At 39.1% G+C, this 17,295-nt stretch overlaps 1 protein-coding gene across 2 annotated transcripts in view; it reads right to left on the reverse strand.

Moving 5' to 3' along the window:
• Positions 1-17,295, reverse strand: part of LOC138703552 (protein artichoke) — a 399,724-nt gene that overhangs the window by 12,489 nt on the left and 369,940 nt on the right. For both annotated transcript variants that reach the window (XM_069831514.1, XM_069831513.1), the window contains exon 3: positions 1,055-2,501. In XM_069831514.1, coding sequence (XP_069687615.1) covers positions 1,055-2,464 — 1,410 coding nt within the window. In that variant the 5' untranslated portion in view covers positions 2,465-2,501. The remainder of the gene's footprint in view (positions 1-1,054; positions 2,502-17,295) is intronic.

The following is a 17,295-nucleotide window of genomic DNA, read 5'->3' on the forward strand; positions in this document are numbered from 1 at the left end:
CTTATCCCATTATCTCCTGCCTTAGGCGCCTCATAATTGGTGCCTTGTTGATATCACTTATAAAGTTCAGACTTGTCTTCGGACAGTTGACTAAACAACAATCTTAGAACAGTTAGCCTATATATTTCCGGCATTTTTTTTTTTTTTTTTCCGGATTTGCAAGGGAAAAATATGCTTTGTTCTTTTCAACGGCAAAAAGTGCCAAATATAGCCTATACCATTGTTAATATGATAGTATACGGAAATGTAAAATCTTGATACATATAACTATAGGCCTACTACATATGGAATATGTTTGCATTATAATTCAATGATGTTGAGGTAATAGAAGATAAATCATAAAAATGAGTTTTGAGATAAATAAAAATTAAACATCGGACCCTTATTTTAATTCATTTTCTACACAAACAACACACATACTAGCATTGTTTTTGCACGCCCATTTATAGAATTGTTGTTGTTGTTGTTGTTGTTGTTGTTATCTAATGCCGGGCTTTGGCAACGAAGCCATTAGCGTTCTTGCTCTCCAATATTTCTCTGTGGTGGATCCATCAGGTAGAACGTCACAGGTTATGAGATGATCTTCAGTCATTTCTTCTTCTTCTTTGTTGCATAGAGGGCAATTTGGATTTGTGTAAATTCCTATTTTATTCAAGTGTTTGGCCAAATAATCGTGTTCTGTAAGCAGTCTGAATTTTGCTACTGCAGATTTACGTGGGATTTCTGGAATAATTTCTGTTTTTTTTTTATTAAAATGCTCCATTTTTTATCTTTGGCTTTGGTACATAGTGCTTGGTTTTGCTTGATCCATCTATAGAATTTAACTTGTGTATTCAGGTGGAGAACAAAACTCCATTTGCACAAAAAATGACTTAACCTCTTTTACCCGAACACCATTGAATTAATATATTAATGACCTATTGATCATGGATACGTACAATGAAATTACGTATGCTCGAGTTTCGGAGGCCAGGAAAAATGATAAAATTTTGGTAGGCCTATGCCAAGAAGAAAAACTGAACGGAGAATACAGAGTTCATGATGTAATATCCACCTGCAGGTTGACGTGTTGCAGGCTCTGCAGGCTGCGGAAGGCGCCCGACTCGATGCGGCGGATCAGGTTGTTCTGCAGGTGCAGCTCCAGCAGCGCGGGCAGCGGCTCGAACACGCCGCGCGAGATCTCCTCCAGGCGGTTGTTCTGCAGGCGCAGCTCGCGCAGCGCGGTGACCGCCGCGAACGTGCCCGGCTCCAGGGCGGCCAGGCGGTTGCCATCCAGGCTCAGCGACGCCAGAGCGCCGCTGCCCGCCAGCCAGTCACGCGGCAGCGCGCTGATGAAGTTGGCGCTGAGGTGCAGCTGCGCCAGGCGAGGCAGCGCCAGCGCCTCGACGCGCCGGATGGCGTTGTGCTGCAGGTAGATGACGGTGAGCAGGGCGGAGCCCGCGAAGGCGTCGGCCGGCACCTCCAGGATGTTGTTCTCCGACAGGAAGAGCTCGCGAAGCTCGGGCAAGTCGGCGAAGGCGCCGCTGATGTAGTGGATGTGGTTGTGGCTGAGATCCACCGTGCGCAGGCGCCGGTTGGCGCGGAACGTGGCGGCGTCCAGGAACACAAGCTTGTTGTGGCTGAGGTCCAGGGCCTCCAGCTCGCCCAGCGACGCGAAAGCGTCGCGTGCTAGCGTCTCGATGGCGTTGTAGTAGAGCGACAGCGTGCGTAACGCGGGGAACGGGCGGAAAGCGTCTGACGCCACCGACTCGAAGTTGTTAGAGCTAAGGTCAAGGAAGAGCAGGGCGTCGAGACGCGAGTAGCCGTCGTCGGGCACGGCGCCGATCTCGTTCCAGGCGAGACGCAGCGCTCGCAAGTGCTCGAGGCGTCGCACCGCCGCCATCGGGAAGGTGCGCAGCTTGTTCTCCGCCAGGTCCAGCTCGTCCAGCGTGTCCTCGAGCCCCGCGAAGGCGTACTCGCTGGTGCGCTGCAGCAGGTTGCCCTTCAGCTTCAGCTTGACCAAGTGCAGGCCGTAAAAGCTGTAGCTGGGCAAGTCGGCGATCTCGTTGGCCTCCAGGTCGAGGGAGCGCAGACGCGACAGGCCGGCGAGCGCCTTCTGCGGCACGGCGCTCAGACGGCCGCCCACCAGGCTAAGCGACTCCAGGCCCGGCCGCAGCGTCGTCAGGCTGTCGTCCGCCAGGTCGGCGAGTCCGGAGTGCGAGATGGTGAGGTGGCGCACGCTGGCGGCCCGCGGGAACAGGTCGGCCCGCAGCGCCGTCACCGCGGCGTCCAGGTCGTACACGGACAGCGACTGCACGGGGCCGCCCACCTCGAGCAGCGCGTGGCGCAGGGCGTACGCCGTGACGCCCGAGCACTCGAGGAACACGCCGTCCTCGAAGTTGTAGCAAGGACACAGCGAGGGGGCGGGGGGGCAGCCGCCGAGCAGCAGGGGGGGCAGCAATAGCAGCAGCAGCACATGAGTCATCTCCTCACTGCCGCCGCCATGCTGATGGCCTGCCAACCTGCGAGAAGAGCAACAATCAAATGTGCCGCTCAGATGTTCAGAGTTCAGTGGCCATGGCCGGCTCCTAACTTACCAATAATTATAACTTACATGTTTTGAATGTGATGGTACAAGTTTGAGAATGAAAATTAAGCAGAAGTTTAATTTAAAAAGTCTCAATCAACATTGGTCAGCAAATGAGCCGTTTGCAAGATAATGCAAAGTTTCTCGTAACATACCGCACGCCACTGATTTATTTGCTTATATGCATGCTCAACTCTTTCTTTTCCCTCTCTCGCAGCATTCCAGGACCGAATAAAAAGTAATCACGGTACCTATTAAAGGATAATTTACGTAGTACTATTGCATGAAGAACGTCAAAATGGAAAGAGGTTACAGCAACATGAGTAAGCCGGCGGATATGCAACTCGTCAATGGCGAAGCCAAGAATAATGCACCCGAGGCTGCAAGCTTGTAGAAGCTTTCTTCACTGAAAGCAGCTCATTCAGAAAAGTAGGCCTGCATGCAATAAGCTACGAGGCGGATCTGTACAAAAAATCTACACTACCTTGCATTTGCAAACCTTACTCCAAGTCTGGTATCTGTAGAATATAAGAGACGAAAAAAGTCCTCTGTGGAAGTAGTGAGTGGAGGGGGTCAGTCCAATGACCGCCCTGGAGGCAATGCTTGAAGGCAACGATCGACTGGAGAGAGAGGATAATTTCTATCCGAACTAAGCTGCAGTTAAGATGCCATACTAAAGTCCCGTCGCTCTAATTTCCGGCAGCCAATCGCGTTGCTGGTCGGGTACATTTAAACGTGTGCATCTTGTGATTCGCTGATTCATTCCTTAAGGCTCGATAAATACATAATATAATCGCGCGCCATTTTAGCTCTTTCGTTGGCGTTCGCAGAAAGCACACGAAGACGTTATTTGCCGCTCAATTATTTGCTGAATTACATTGCGTTTGATTTATTATCATAGGAGCGACGACATGATAATGTTTAACGGTGTGGCAAATAGATTCCTCGTATGGTAGCTCGGCAACGTAAGAACAAATATGGCGAACGATACTACCTACCTAGACTTTATAGAGCCTTCACTTTCTAAGACGTAAGCAAAGAGGCGGAGTCACGCCGGAAATAACAGCTTCGGGACTTTACCTATCACTTTTAGCTACGCGCATCTTATCCGCGAACCGATCCTTGCCGCAACACACTCCCGCACTAGGCTACTATGCTCCGGTCATTCGATTCTCTCCACCCAAATGCGCTGACTAACTCTACAGATTCCAGACACGGAATATATGTTGACTGAGCTTAACGTCCCCATCCGACGGACGAATCATTATCAACAGTGACATATACCTTCCCTTCATATGAACTGCGGAGATATTTGGGATTTAACTCTGGCATATTGGTGCACAATTTAGTGATTAGAAGTTATGCACCGCCATCTCTCCTAGTCCCAAGGTAGAAATTTTACAAGAAAATTTGTCTCAGTCGGGAATCGAACCTGGGCTAGTCTGGAGTCAGACACGCTACCATAGAGCTAACTCGGCGGACCTCGGATATAAATATTAAGTGTCTGTTTTTGCTTCACATGTGTGATAATGAGCCATTTCTGACAGTTGCTGACAGTTGTTTGATAAACCGTACACTATGTCACTAGAATAAGATGAAATTAATTTACACTGCAAAAGTAAGTAGTTGAGGAATACAAGTAGCAAAAATAGAAACTTAAATCTAATGTTTAATAATTATGATATGTCTCAGTTTTGTGAGGAAGCACGTGCAATAGCTATTCTTGTACCGAATGTTTATTTAACATAGAAGTTTCTACGTTATAGATAACAAAAATCAGTTCTGTAATGTAGATAAAGGTTCCGTTATACAAGTAGTAATTAAATAGATTACACATTACATGTATAGATAACTGTTCTATAATAGGCCTATAGATAATTCTATAGTATCGGTGAAAACAGTTCTATCACATTAATGAGACGTTTCATATCATAATGAATTAATATCAACTGTAATGTATGACATATCTATTATAGCCTATAAGGCAGTAATAACAGTAGGCCCATAGCTCTGGCGGTAGCGCGTTTGCATGCTGATCCAGAGTTGCGATTGGTCGTGGGTTGGATTCCTGCTTGGGCTTATTACCTGATTGGGTTTCTTCCGAGGTTTTCCCCAATCGTAAATCGAATGTCAGGTAATCTACGGAGAATTCTCGGCCTCATCTCGCTATCACCAACTTCATCGACGCTAAATAACCGAGTAGTTGATACAGCGCCGTTATAAAATACCCCTGGGGGTACGCCGAGTGTCTTAATGGGTACGCACCCCATTGACTACTGTACGTATGTAAAAATGCTGACAAATTTATTTTAGCATGCTTGTTGATAATTATTATTGTAGTTTACGTACAATGTTTTCTTTTACAATATGAATTCTTGTTCTTCCTTGCTTCAATAACATTATTTATTTTTATATAATTTATTATGTTTCATTATTGCATCAATGGCTATTGCATGCATAATAATAATAATAATAATAATAATAATAATAATAATAATAATATTTGCATATAACATCAGTTAGGTCTATAGTCTTTTGTTATTTCTTATACAGGGCTTTCATTTCAGAACGTCCCAGTATAAATAACTAATTATTTAATTATTGAATTCAATTTAAACAAAAAACAAGTCAATTAAGATATTAAGGGGGAAATCTGAAACTACGCTTATTTGCATTTTAGATTTCACCCCCACCCTCAGCTATCCCCACTTTGAAATTTCAAATGGCACCCCTATATTTTTATATTTAAATATGAAAGAGCATTCAAATGTTTACACACATCATTCATTTGTTTTCGCATCTTTTGTTTTCTATCGTCGCCTGGCAACCTGAATTGTTGTTATTGTTGTTTAGAGCTGCAGAGAATGAAGCTACAAAAACTTACTGAGCATTTCATGTAATAGTTGTGTTTGTGTAGTAAATTATTTTAGAATGGTGTGTACCCTTTAAAAAAGAACATAAATCGTCCTCATTAATTAAATTTAGGAAATTACACAAAATAAGCTGTGTTTTCATCCTACAGTCAACTGATGATAAAAAAATACAGGTTTCCAGGCTACGACAGAAAACAAAAGATGCGAAAGCAAATGAATGAAGTGTATAAACAATTGAATGCTCTTTCATTTTAAGTATAACATATAGGGGTACGTCCACACCTGTGGAATAACGGTTATCGCGTCTAGCCGCGAAACCAGGTGGCCCGGGTTCGATTCCCAGTCGGGGCAAGTTACCTGGTTGAGATTTTTCCGGGGTTTTCCCTCAACCCAATATGAGCAAATTCTGGGTAACTTCCGATGCTGGACCCCGGACTCATTTCACCGGCATTATCACCTTCATCTCATTCAGACGCTAAATAACCTTAGATGTTGATAAAGCGTCTAAAATAACCAACAAAAAAAAATATAGGGGTACCATTTGAAATTTCGAAGTGGGGATTGTTGGGGGTAGGGGAGGTGAAATCTAAAATGCAATTAAGCCTGGTTTCAGACTTCCCTAATTATTTAGACTGGGAAATTTTGAAATGAAAACCCTGTCGAATTGCAATGCAGTTTGGAGGTACGAAGGTAAATAAAGGTGTATTTTGGGGGTACGCTAGCAAAAAAGATTGACTACCACTGCTATATAGCAAGAATAACTGTAAGAATATGTTATTTTACTTCTACATCAAAGCAACACAAATGATTCTCAGCATGACTTATGTGTATACTGTTTTCGCTGTAAGAAAAATCCTAATGTAAACAATAGCACGTGACTGAAATGAGGCTTCATTGGCCGCTGTTTGGCGCCATAGATTCTCAGTACGTGTTACCGCCCACTGCTGTACATTCTGTTTCATGTTAAACATTTCCCGTAATTATGTATGTAATTAAATTATTTTTAATTCTTATGTCTTCACAATGGACAGTTGAGGATACAGAAGCCATATTTCAGTACCAGGTGTTTACGTGAACAACTATGAGCTCCAGTGACGCCAGCTTGTTACAAGAACAGACTACCTTGGTATTACTGTTGGTATTCATCCGCGTTCATAGTACATAACAAAATATAAAAGTAGTTTTTCTTTTACATAGCGTTTTATATATGAGTAAAGTTAAATGTTTCATCGTATTTAACAACTAGAATTCAATATTTTATTTTCAAATAATACAAGATTGTGGTTTCCAAATACGAACTGTATTTTCTTGTGTCATGTGCGTGTTTCGACTGGGAGCCAACAACTGGCATGACAGCAACGTGCTTATGTTTACATTAGGATTTTTCTTACGGCGAAAACAGTATAGTTGTAATACCGTGACATATCTCTAGTCACATAACAGAAATATCGCGCTAAAAGTCTTTTTTTTTCTTCCACTCATAACGACACCTGGTATTGCATCTATGATGAACTGGGTGACTTTCCATTCACAATAAACGAGCACCCACGCCCCCTACGTAGATTATAATCCAAACCCGATTGTTCAACCGTTAGATAACTTACATCGTGGACTGTTACCATAATTTTTTCATTTTCCATATATTTTTTTCACAGTTATGAAATTATATTTGAGACACGTTCCAGCGTTAAAACACGACTTGAATAACAAGAGTGCGCTTCAAGTGAAGTGAAAACAAAACAGAAACCGTGGAGTTAGAATGTCAAGCTAAATGCAGAAATTTTGAGGAAATAATCAAATATTTAAAACTGATGCAAATAACGGCAAGATCTACTGGATTCAGTCTTTTGTTTTCCACGCCAGTGAGTTCAGGTGGAAGCCATGGACAGACGGCGTCACTACCATCAGCCTCATTTGCATCAGTTCCGACTTCACTTCGTGTATGGAGTTGGTTAAAATAAATTTCGGCCACACCAGTCAGGCAGTTTGACCCGTGTATTGCCTTTGGAATATGGAAATATTGTAGGCTAGTGTATTTCTCACGGTCAGTATTATTTTCTTCAACAGCAGACGAAGCGATATAAGAATGCAAGCTAATAATATGCAAGAGGTTTCCACGAAACTTCCTGAATCTATAATGACACATCACATGACGTGAACACGTTCAATAAATCAAAGAAATAAAAATGTTTACATCGCTCGAAGTCGTCGCATGCAGCAATGCTCCGCTCGCATTTGCAAGTCTTTGCTACTCTGAGCACGTATGTATGTAAGCTATGTATTTTATTCCAACTTACTGATGATCGTATCCACATTTCTCACTGCTGGTCCAATGCTCTTCCGTCTTTTTATTAAATGTTCACATTTCATAAAAATCTTCACATTTTGTTGTTAATCGCATTGTAGGCAATCGTGAAAATCCTTGTTTCCAAACAGCTAACAGAAATGGTTTAGAATATGAAATTTAATATTTTGCGAGTCACTACTCATACTTTTGTTTGAGAACTATAAGAGAACAAATATCTCATTAACGGGACAAAGTCAATATCTCATTATCCTAAATCATAAGGGGACAAAGTCGATAACTTATTAAGGGGACAAAGTCATATCTCATTATCCTAGTTTGTAAACCATAAGGGGACACAGGCAATATCATATTAAGGGGACAAAGTCAGTATCTCATTACCCTTGTTTGTAAACCATAAGGGGAAAAAGTCAATATCTTATTAAGGGGACAAAGTCAATATCTCACTATCCTCGTTTGTAAATCATAAGGGGACAAAGGCAATATCTTATTAAGGGGACAAAGTTAATATCTCATTAGCTATCCTCGTTTGTAAACCATAAGGGGGAAAAGTCAATATCTTATTAAGGGAACAAAGTCAATATCTCATTTATCGTTGTTTGTAGATTATAAGGGGACAAAGGCAATATCTTATTAAGGGGACAAAGTTAATATCTCATTAGCTATCCTCGTTTGTAAACCATAAGGGGAAAAAGTCAATATCTTATTAAGGGAACAAAGTCAATATCTCATTATCGTCGTTTGTAGATTATAAGGGGACAAAGGCAATATCTTATTAAGGAGACAAAGTCAATATCTCATTAGCTATCCTCGTTTGTAAACCATAAGGGGAAAAAGTCAATATCTTATTAAGGGAACAAAGTAAATATCTCATTATCGTCGTTTGTAGATTATAAGGGGACAAAGGCAATATCTTATTAAGGGGACAAAGTTAATATCTCATTAGCTATCTTCGTTTGTAAACCATGAGACAAAGGCAATATCTTATTAAGGGGACAAAGTTAATATCTAATTAAGGGGACAAAGTCAATATCTCATTAGCTATCCTCTTTTGTAAACCATAATGGAACAAAGGCAATAATTTATTAAGGGGCCAAAGTTAATATCTCATTAGCTATCCTCGTTTGTAAACCATAAGGGGAAAAAGTCAGTATCTTATTAAGGGGACAAAGTCAATATCTCATTATCCCCGTCTGTAAATCATAAGGGGACAAAGGCAATATCTTATTAAGGGGACAAAGTCAATATCTCATTAGCTATCCTCGTTTGTAAACCATAAGGGGACAAAGACAATATCTTATTAAGGGGACAAAGTCAATATCTCATTATCTTCGTTTGTAAACCATAAGGGGACAAAGTCAATATCTTATTAAGGGGACAAAGTCAATATCTCATTACCCTTATTTGAAAACTGTAAGGGGACAGAAACAATATCGCATTACCCTTATTTGTAAACTACAAGGAGTCAAAACCAATGTCTCATGTCATGACTCTTGTTTCAAAATTGCAAGGGAACAGAACCAATATCTCATTACCCTTGATTGTAAACTATAAGGGTACAACATTTTCTCACCGTTATTTTTATTGTGCTCTATTTGAAAATATCTTAACTTATACACACACAAGATGGCTAAATGAAATTGGCTAGTTTAGAGATAGGCCTAATTACTAAGTAGACCTATATAGTAGACATAAGATAAAATAAAAGAAAACAATAAATGTTTACCTTTCAAACCTTCTGGTTTAACGACGAAGTCCCTTACTTGCATTCTGGATTACGTACAATTTCTACAATAAATTAGCTTAATTTTAAGAACTCTGTCCCAGGAGTTATTTTCAAATCTGTTAAGTTATTTCTCCACCTCTTTTTCAGTTGGGTCCACACATTCTAAGTGGTGTTCACGTCAGGTATAGCATTGGCAATATTTTGTCTCGCAAAACAACACTGATGCTGTAAATTAAAGAGTTACAAGTATTCTGTTGGAATTAAATAGGCCAATTCCCATAAGAATTCTTCTTGCGAGCGAAAATGAGATAAATATACTCCAATATATACGATTATTTATATATTTGTCGTTTCTCATTTGCATGTTGATTTTGTGCAGAATTCCAAGGTCTTTGAGGGATATCAACACAATGCATTTGTATGACGATATCATCTCGACGTTGTCTTAGAGTGTGATTGGTATTCGATTTCGCCGTGGTGACAAACACGTTTTTGTATAAAATGCAGTGGAAAACGTAATCTCACTGGAAAAAATAGTTAACTTTTGACAAATCACAATACCGGTAGGTCTATATAATTATTTTGTTTTGCAAACGTCAAACGTAAAATCCTGTGATTGTGTATTTCAGGTGGTTTTGTGAAGCCCTTGTAATGATTAACATCTTGATCTTTGAGTTGTCTTCTCACAGTGTGCGAGCTCCCAGGAAAATTAAGGCAGTTTTAAGATCGGAGTGGGATGGAAGGGATCTCTTTCAGCCGGTTTAATCAGCTGGACGTCCTGTTCTTCAGTGGAAAAAATAACGCATGCCTCTCAGACTGGACGAAGGAAACGATTCTCGTTATTTACTTTACTACTTTGCAGCAGTCTTAGCAACATTATAATACTGTTCTGTCCCTTCTGGGCTAAACTCAACTGAGTCTCAATAACCAATCTTGCTGCAGTACGGCGAATACTAACGTGCAGTGACGTACGCAGAATTTTGTCAAGGGGTAGGGTCATTATTAAAATTGTTCACAATTTACTTTATCGATATTTTACATTTTGTATATTATTATTATTATTATTATTATTATTATTATTATTATTATTATTATCTTATTATGTTACGGTATATTTATTAATATTACACTATGTTCTAATACAACATATTCATTAATAGACTATTCTTATAAAATCTTTGAAACGTAATTTTGTCACAGTCATCCAATGTTTAACACAATTTAACTTGTGTTTAATTTTGTATAACAAAAAATGTTTGTGTCACTATTACACTTATACAATAATCATATATAGGCCTATATATATATATATATTACACTTATACAATAATCATATATAGGCCTATATATATATAAGTGTAATAGTGACACAAACATTTTTTGTTATACAGAATTAAACACAGTCATCCAATGTTTAACAAATTTTAACTTGTGTTTAATTTTGCATAACAAAACATGTTTGTGTGTGTTTAATTTTGCATAATAAAACATGTTTGTGTATGTTTAATTTGGCATAACAAAACATGTTTGTCACACACACGCACACACACACACAGTGCAAAAATAATTCATAGGCTACTAAATTCTAGTCATTATCATAAAACTATATAGAACTATGACATACTGTCTCATCTCGTATGATTGTAAGAAAATTGTAATTTTGTAAGCACAAACCAGACATGTAGTATTACTTATGTAATGGAGCATGTTGTTCAGTAAAGGACATTAAAAAAAAAACACACACACACATATACGCCTATATACAGAGCGATTCATATTTATGTCCAACTTTTGATTACACTGTAGTAGCGAAACCAATCAGGTTAAGTGACCTGTTCCACCGCTGAAATGTACCGTGTTTCATACCATTAAAAGCACAAAAGAAGGTGTCATTTTATTTTACCTTATTGTCTTCTCGGTACGGTCCGAAACATTTCATGTAATCAGAAAACTGTAGTGTGAATCTTAAAACATTAACCATGGCCACAAGACTGTCTGTGTACGATCGAACACGAATTGCTGCTCGAATGGAGGTGTGGCAGTCCCCAATTATGTTGCAGAGATGATGGAGAATGGTGAAAGGAAGAAATGCGACGCTGGACTTCACGCCAACTTAATTCGCACAGGCTTAGTTATGCAACAGAAGGGCGCTGGCCGACCAAAAACAGTGATCACAGAGGAGGCCAAAGCAGCCGCTACTGAGGCCTTCCAGAGAAGTCCTAAGAAATCCATTCGAAAGTACCAGCGGGAATCTGGTGTATCCTATGGGTCCGTGCAGCGGTTGCTAAAGGAAATGAATTGGCGGCCATGGAAGCCAAGCTCTGTCATGTGAAGACTGTGATATCAGAATGGAGTTTGCGGAGTCTCTACTAGCGTGGATTCAAGAGGAATCTAACCTTTTGGACACATTCTATGGTCAGACGAGAGGAGTGTGGCCGGGTGCCAAATGAAATGCTTGTAAGAGCAGTACAGAACGTTCAGCCACGTCTGGAAAAAGTGTGCAGCAAATACTGGTGTTTACATCGAATTTTAATATTGGTGGAATTTTAAGCAATCCTAATGACTGGACTATTAGTTCATGCTACTTTGATCCTGTCATGTTAATTCATTTACTTGTGATAAACGAATAAAAAGTTGGACATAAATATGGGTCGCCCTCGTAGCTCGTACGAGACTCAATCAATCGCGCTATAATTTTTAGGATTCATGGATACACGTCTAAGGAAAGCATAGAAAAAATTCGGAATCAAAATCTTTTCTGGAAAGTGAGGAAAAAAATACTAAATTCGAAGTGACCCGTTCAAAACAGACGTTCACACCCTCAAAAGTTGATAAGCGACAAAGTTTTTTATTTTTCATGCTAGATGGGGGTCAAAGCGAGAGAAATGTTTAGAAAGAATAGAAATTACTTTTAAAAGTGGCTGCTACTCAAAATTTTGACTGGTTTGCGAGTTACGGCAAGTTACACAGGAGCGATTTTGTTTCGCGGAGAACTGAAGTTTCAATTTTTGTCTGTTAAAGGAGAAAGGACGGAAGGTTGTTTATTATAGGAATCCTCGCGCTGCTTTCAGTGTTTACAAAATAGTGGGCTGAGAGAGTTAGGATTCTATTGGACATTTTTGGTGAAAATGAATTTGTTTCATGGAAATGGATTATACTTTTCTTGCACCTTTAACACACAGAAAATTTGTAATATTAGTCATTCGCACTCCTATTAAAATTTAGTCAGAATGTTCATGTTACTTGAGAAATACAACGTTCCATTTCAATCTTTCTTTTCTTTCTTTATAAAATCTAAAAATCACAGTGCGATTGACTGACTATCATAGGAACCACGACGTCATAATGTTTACGGTGCGGCAAATAGCGCCGTTCGCTAACCGCAACCGGCAACGAAAGAACTAAAATGGCGAACGATTATACCTACCTATAGTCGCGACGCTGTTATTTCCGGCGTGACTCCTCCTCTTTGCTTACGTCTTAGGAAGTGAAGATTCTATAAAGTCTAGGTAGGTAGTATCGTTCGCCATTTTTGTTCTTTCGTTGCCGAGCTACCATACGAGGAATCTATTTGCCACACTGTTAAACATTATCATGTCGTGGCTCCTATGATAATAAATCAAACGCACTGTAATTCAGCAAATAATTGAGCGGCAAATAACGTCTTCGAACGCCAACGAAAGAGCCAAAATGGCGGGCGATTACATTAAGCATTTATCGAGCCTTGAGAAATGAATAACGTCTTCATAAGCGAATCACAAGACGCACACGTTTAAATGTAGCCGACCTGCAACGCGATTGGCTGCCGGAAATTAGAGCGACGGGACTATAGTGTCTTTATAGAGCCTACACTTCCTAGGACGTAAGCAAAGAGGAAGAGCGAGGCGACTATAGTGGTGATAGGCTATTGGTTGCCATACTATAGTAACTACCCCTCCCATTCCACACAGGTAAGGCCTATTGGTTTGTTTACGTATGACGTCGCTTAATAGTTTCTGCCCTTGTCTAGTAGTAGGGGATACGACCCACGAATCAACCTCTCAGTGTTATTGAAGAAAAAAGACATACTCCGTTGGTGAACTCTGTAGAGTAGTTATAGGAGATAAAACAGGTTCTTTGCGCCAGGGTGAGTGGAGGGGGCCTGTCCAGTGACAGCTCTGGTGGAAAGTATGAGAAGGGAAGACGAGCGTATAAAATGCCAGCCTATCTATCACGTTCTTCCACGCGCATCTAACCCCTTACGGGTCGAGTCGATGCAGCCCGCAATACACTACCGCACTGATAGGCTCCGCCTATTCGCTTCTCATCGGCGCCCACCCAAATGCGTCGGCTTCACAGATTCCAGAACGGGAGTGTAGAAAGAGAAATGAAATGAGAGGATATAACGAAAAGTCACCATTCGAAATTATCATTTCAAATAATACATAATGATGGGTAACTTATAGGAAGAAAAATCAATTGAATGAACACCATATAGCCTATAAATAATAAAATGAACATACTTTATTTCCTTATAAAAGTGTCATAAATTATTGCATCAGTTATCAGTTTCGAAAACTTATTCATACAAGTGAAATAAGATAGAAACAGAGCCTATTTTTACGGAAAGATAAACTATAGTAGCCTATATAGTATGTGCCATGTTTAAAAATCTTCGCTTACAATAAACAACTCTGTCTTTATTATAACATCATCAGTGTTTGCTTGACACAGGAGTAGGGCATACACATGAAGTGATACGCCTATGGCTTTTACGGAGTTGCCACATTTTTCTGTCTTATAGGCTATTATCCTGTCTTATTCTTTGCAAAGCACATATAAGGCTGATACATAAGAAGTGGCAATGTAGTAATATTACTTAGAACTGCTTTTTTGCAGATCTTGGAGTTTAAACAGGAGTATGTGATGTTTCATGATGTTATTAATACCTAGAGTTGTTGGTTATAGGTGAAGGCTTTCTAAACATGGCACGAACTCATGTTACGTGAGTGAAATTATGAATAATAACAAACTATTTCAATGCAAATGATACGACGTAACATCTTACAATATTTTATACATTTCTGCTACAGAATACTTCAGATATTGAAATAAATTCCACGAAATATATCAATATTTTGTGGTTAATGAAATTGCTTAAATTATTTATTGATTTGAATCACGTGGAGAGTAATGATGGATTGATTTTTGCTAATGAAGTGGAGTGAACTTTTTTCAATTGCTAGAGATAAAAATATAAAAATTAATGCAATTCTGACAGCCCTAACAATCGCTGATCAGTCCGGTATGGCATAGTTGCGCCCCGCGGTCAATTGAGAGACCTAGGCATGGCATAATTGCGCCCCGAAGAAATCAGATAGCAGAAGGGACATGGCATAGTTGCGCCCCGAAGAAATCAGGTAGCAGAATGGATATGGCATAGTTGCGCCCCGATGGGCATACTGTAGTACACACGAAAGTGATTGTCATAAAATAAATAAATTACTTAAAAATATTACAGTGATAGGTGCACTGAAATCAGGTAGGCCTAGCACATGATCAATTTTGCAATTTAAAATAACGCTTTTTTATTGATCACTCACAATAAATGAGCTGCACTTTTTGTTTCTACATCGATATCTTAACCCTACCTTAACTTAGAACCATTGTGAATTATTAACTCTTTACCCTTTCCACTAAACTTAAAATTCATTTTAAATTAACCTCACTATACGCCACAGACGGTGTGAAAATCACTAATAAAATGTCAAGACTGCTAAGCCCCATATTCCAACGGCTCATTCATTAGAATAATTATGTCAGTTAATAAAGAACTGCCAACTTCATGGTGTTCATTTTAACGGTAGACTATTGATAATCACTGCATAAACAGTAGAAAAACAGTTAATAAAGTACTGCCAACTTCATTGTGTTCATTTTAATAAATATTAAATCGAATAAGAAATCAATAAGGTTGGTTGATTATGAGACTTGAGTTTCCGTAGTGTCTATTTCATCAGGGCGCAACTATGCCATGCCCCTTTCTCTACCTGATGGGAACGGGGCGCAACTATCCCCACAAAACAGGGACCCTTTTTTATCTGCTGCATATTATCTGACCGTGGGGCGCAACTATGCCCTGCCCGATCAGTCATACAGGAAGCTGTATGTAGGCCTAACGATCCCTATGAGTAGGCTTCCTTCTCATATGATGCTGAAGACAGAACCAATCACCGAAACGTCATAAAAATTGTATAATATTTGATATTTTTATCTCTAGTAATGGAAAAAGCCCACGCCACTCCATTACCAAACATTATTTATTATTTATTTATAAAAAAAACACAGTACGTTTCATAACTCAGAACAGGCTAAGGACTATACACGCAGATGGAGACGCCGACGATAATGAAGAAAAAAAAAACAGACCTCCGTCAAATAACTTGCAGTAGGTCAGTGGTTCAAAAAGCGTGGGTCGCTACCACTTTGGTGTCGTGTGAATAACTGAGAGGGAGTCGCGAGATGATTATTTACAAAATAAAACAAAAACACCTTATTCACATACGAGTATTACATTTATTCTACATTTAGAAACATAAACATAAAGAACGTTGAAATAAAGTAAAAAATAATTAACGTGAATATTTCGTTTATATGACGTCATTCCATTTTCGACCAATGAAGTGTAATGAAATTTTGAATTCCAACCAGCCACAGTCACACTTTGCGATCATTTTTCCAGCTAGATTTATCGTTATCAATTTATCGCATGGTCGTTCTTTTGTTTAGTCGTTGTCGCCAACTGTTTCCCGTAATTTGATGATCATGAATACATTAAGATGCAACTATACGGTTAAACTTTTCTTTCAACTTTAAAACAATGAATGCAAGATTGATATTTAATATTAATTAATATATTTACGCAGTGTTAAACTCGTTTCTTTCAATATTCTTCCCAGATTGCACGCATACGCGATTGGAATATTGAACTGTGTAGATGTAGCTTTAGTTCCGTTACACACTACAGCGAGAATGCGTTTGTCGAGTTATAAAAAATGCTTTTGTGTAGCACTGATTATAACGGTCGAAATAAGGCACAGCTGACATTGGTCCTGTTTTCAATGTAACGTAACCTATAAGGCTACAAAATTTGTATTTAGTGAATGAAATGAAACAATTAATAGAAAGTCAGATGTTCAAATTTATGTAACATCATCACATATCAAACCCAAATACCTTGCATAGTAATAATAAGGTTTTTGATCAAACTGCCTTCCGTATGGCGTAATAAAATTCGTCTTTTGATTAGGCCTATCTGTATACAGAGATGGCTTCACTGTGTAGCAACATGTCTCGCTGTGAATACATAAGCATTAGTATATAGCTGTCCCCACTGTTACTGTTAAATTAAATTATAATTTCAGCAGATAATGAAAATGTATTTATGTTATAATAATAAAAGAAAAGTGCAGTACATGTAATTAACATTGCTAAACCTGTATTTCGCTTTTCGCAATTGGGATTACTGAATAATAACATCGAATTTCTTTATTGCAGTAATCGATATTCATCTACGAGTATTTCAACTTCACAATGTCTGAATAGGTTAAGTAACTTATTCGTTAATATACAATTATTAACATTTGTGATCGAAATTTAGGGATATATTATTTACATTTTTATTTTAATCACGAAATAGTCTTAATAAATGTCACTCGAGGTCTGAGATTTCCCAGATAAATCTCAGACCTCTCATGACATTACTACAGATAATTCAGACAGCTAACCATTCAACACACAGTGATATTTTCAATTCAAAGATATATCTCGCTCTTGCTTTGATATC

Source organism: Periplaneta americana, chromosome 7 (assembly GCF_040183065.1).
Source record: "Periplaneta americana isolate PAMFEO1 chromosome 7, P.americana_PAMFEO1_priV1, whole genome shotgun sequence".
NCBI lineage: Eukaryota > Metazoa > Arthropoda > Insecta > Blattodea > Blattidae > Periplaneta > Periplaneta americana.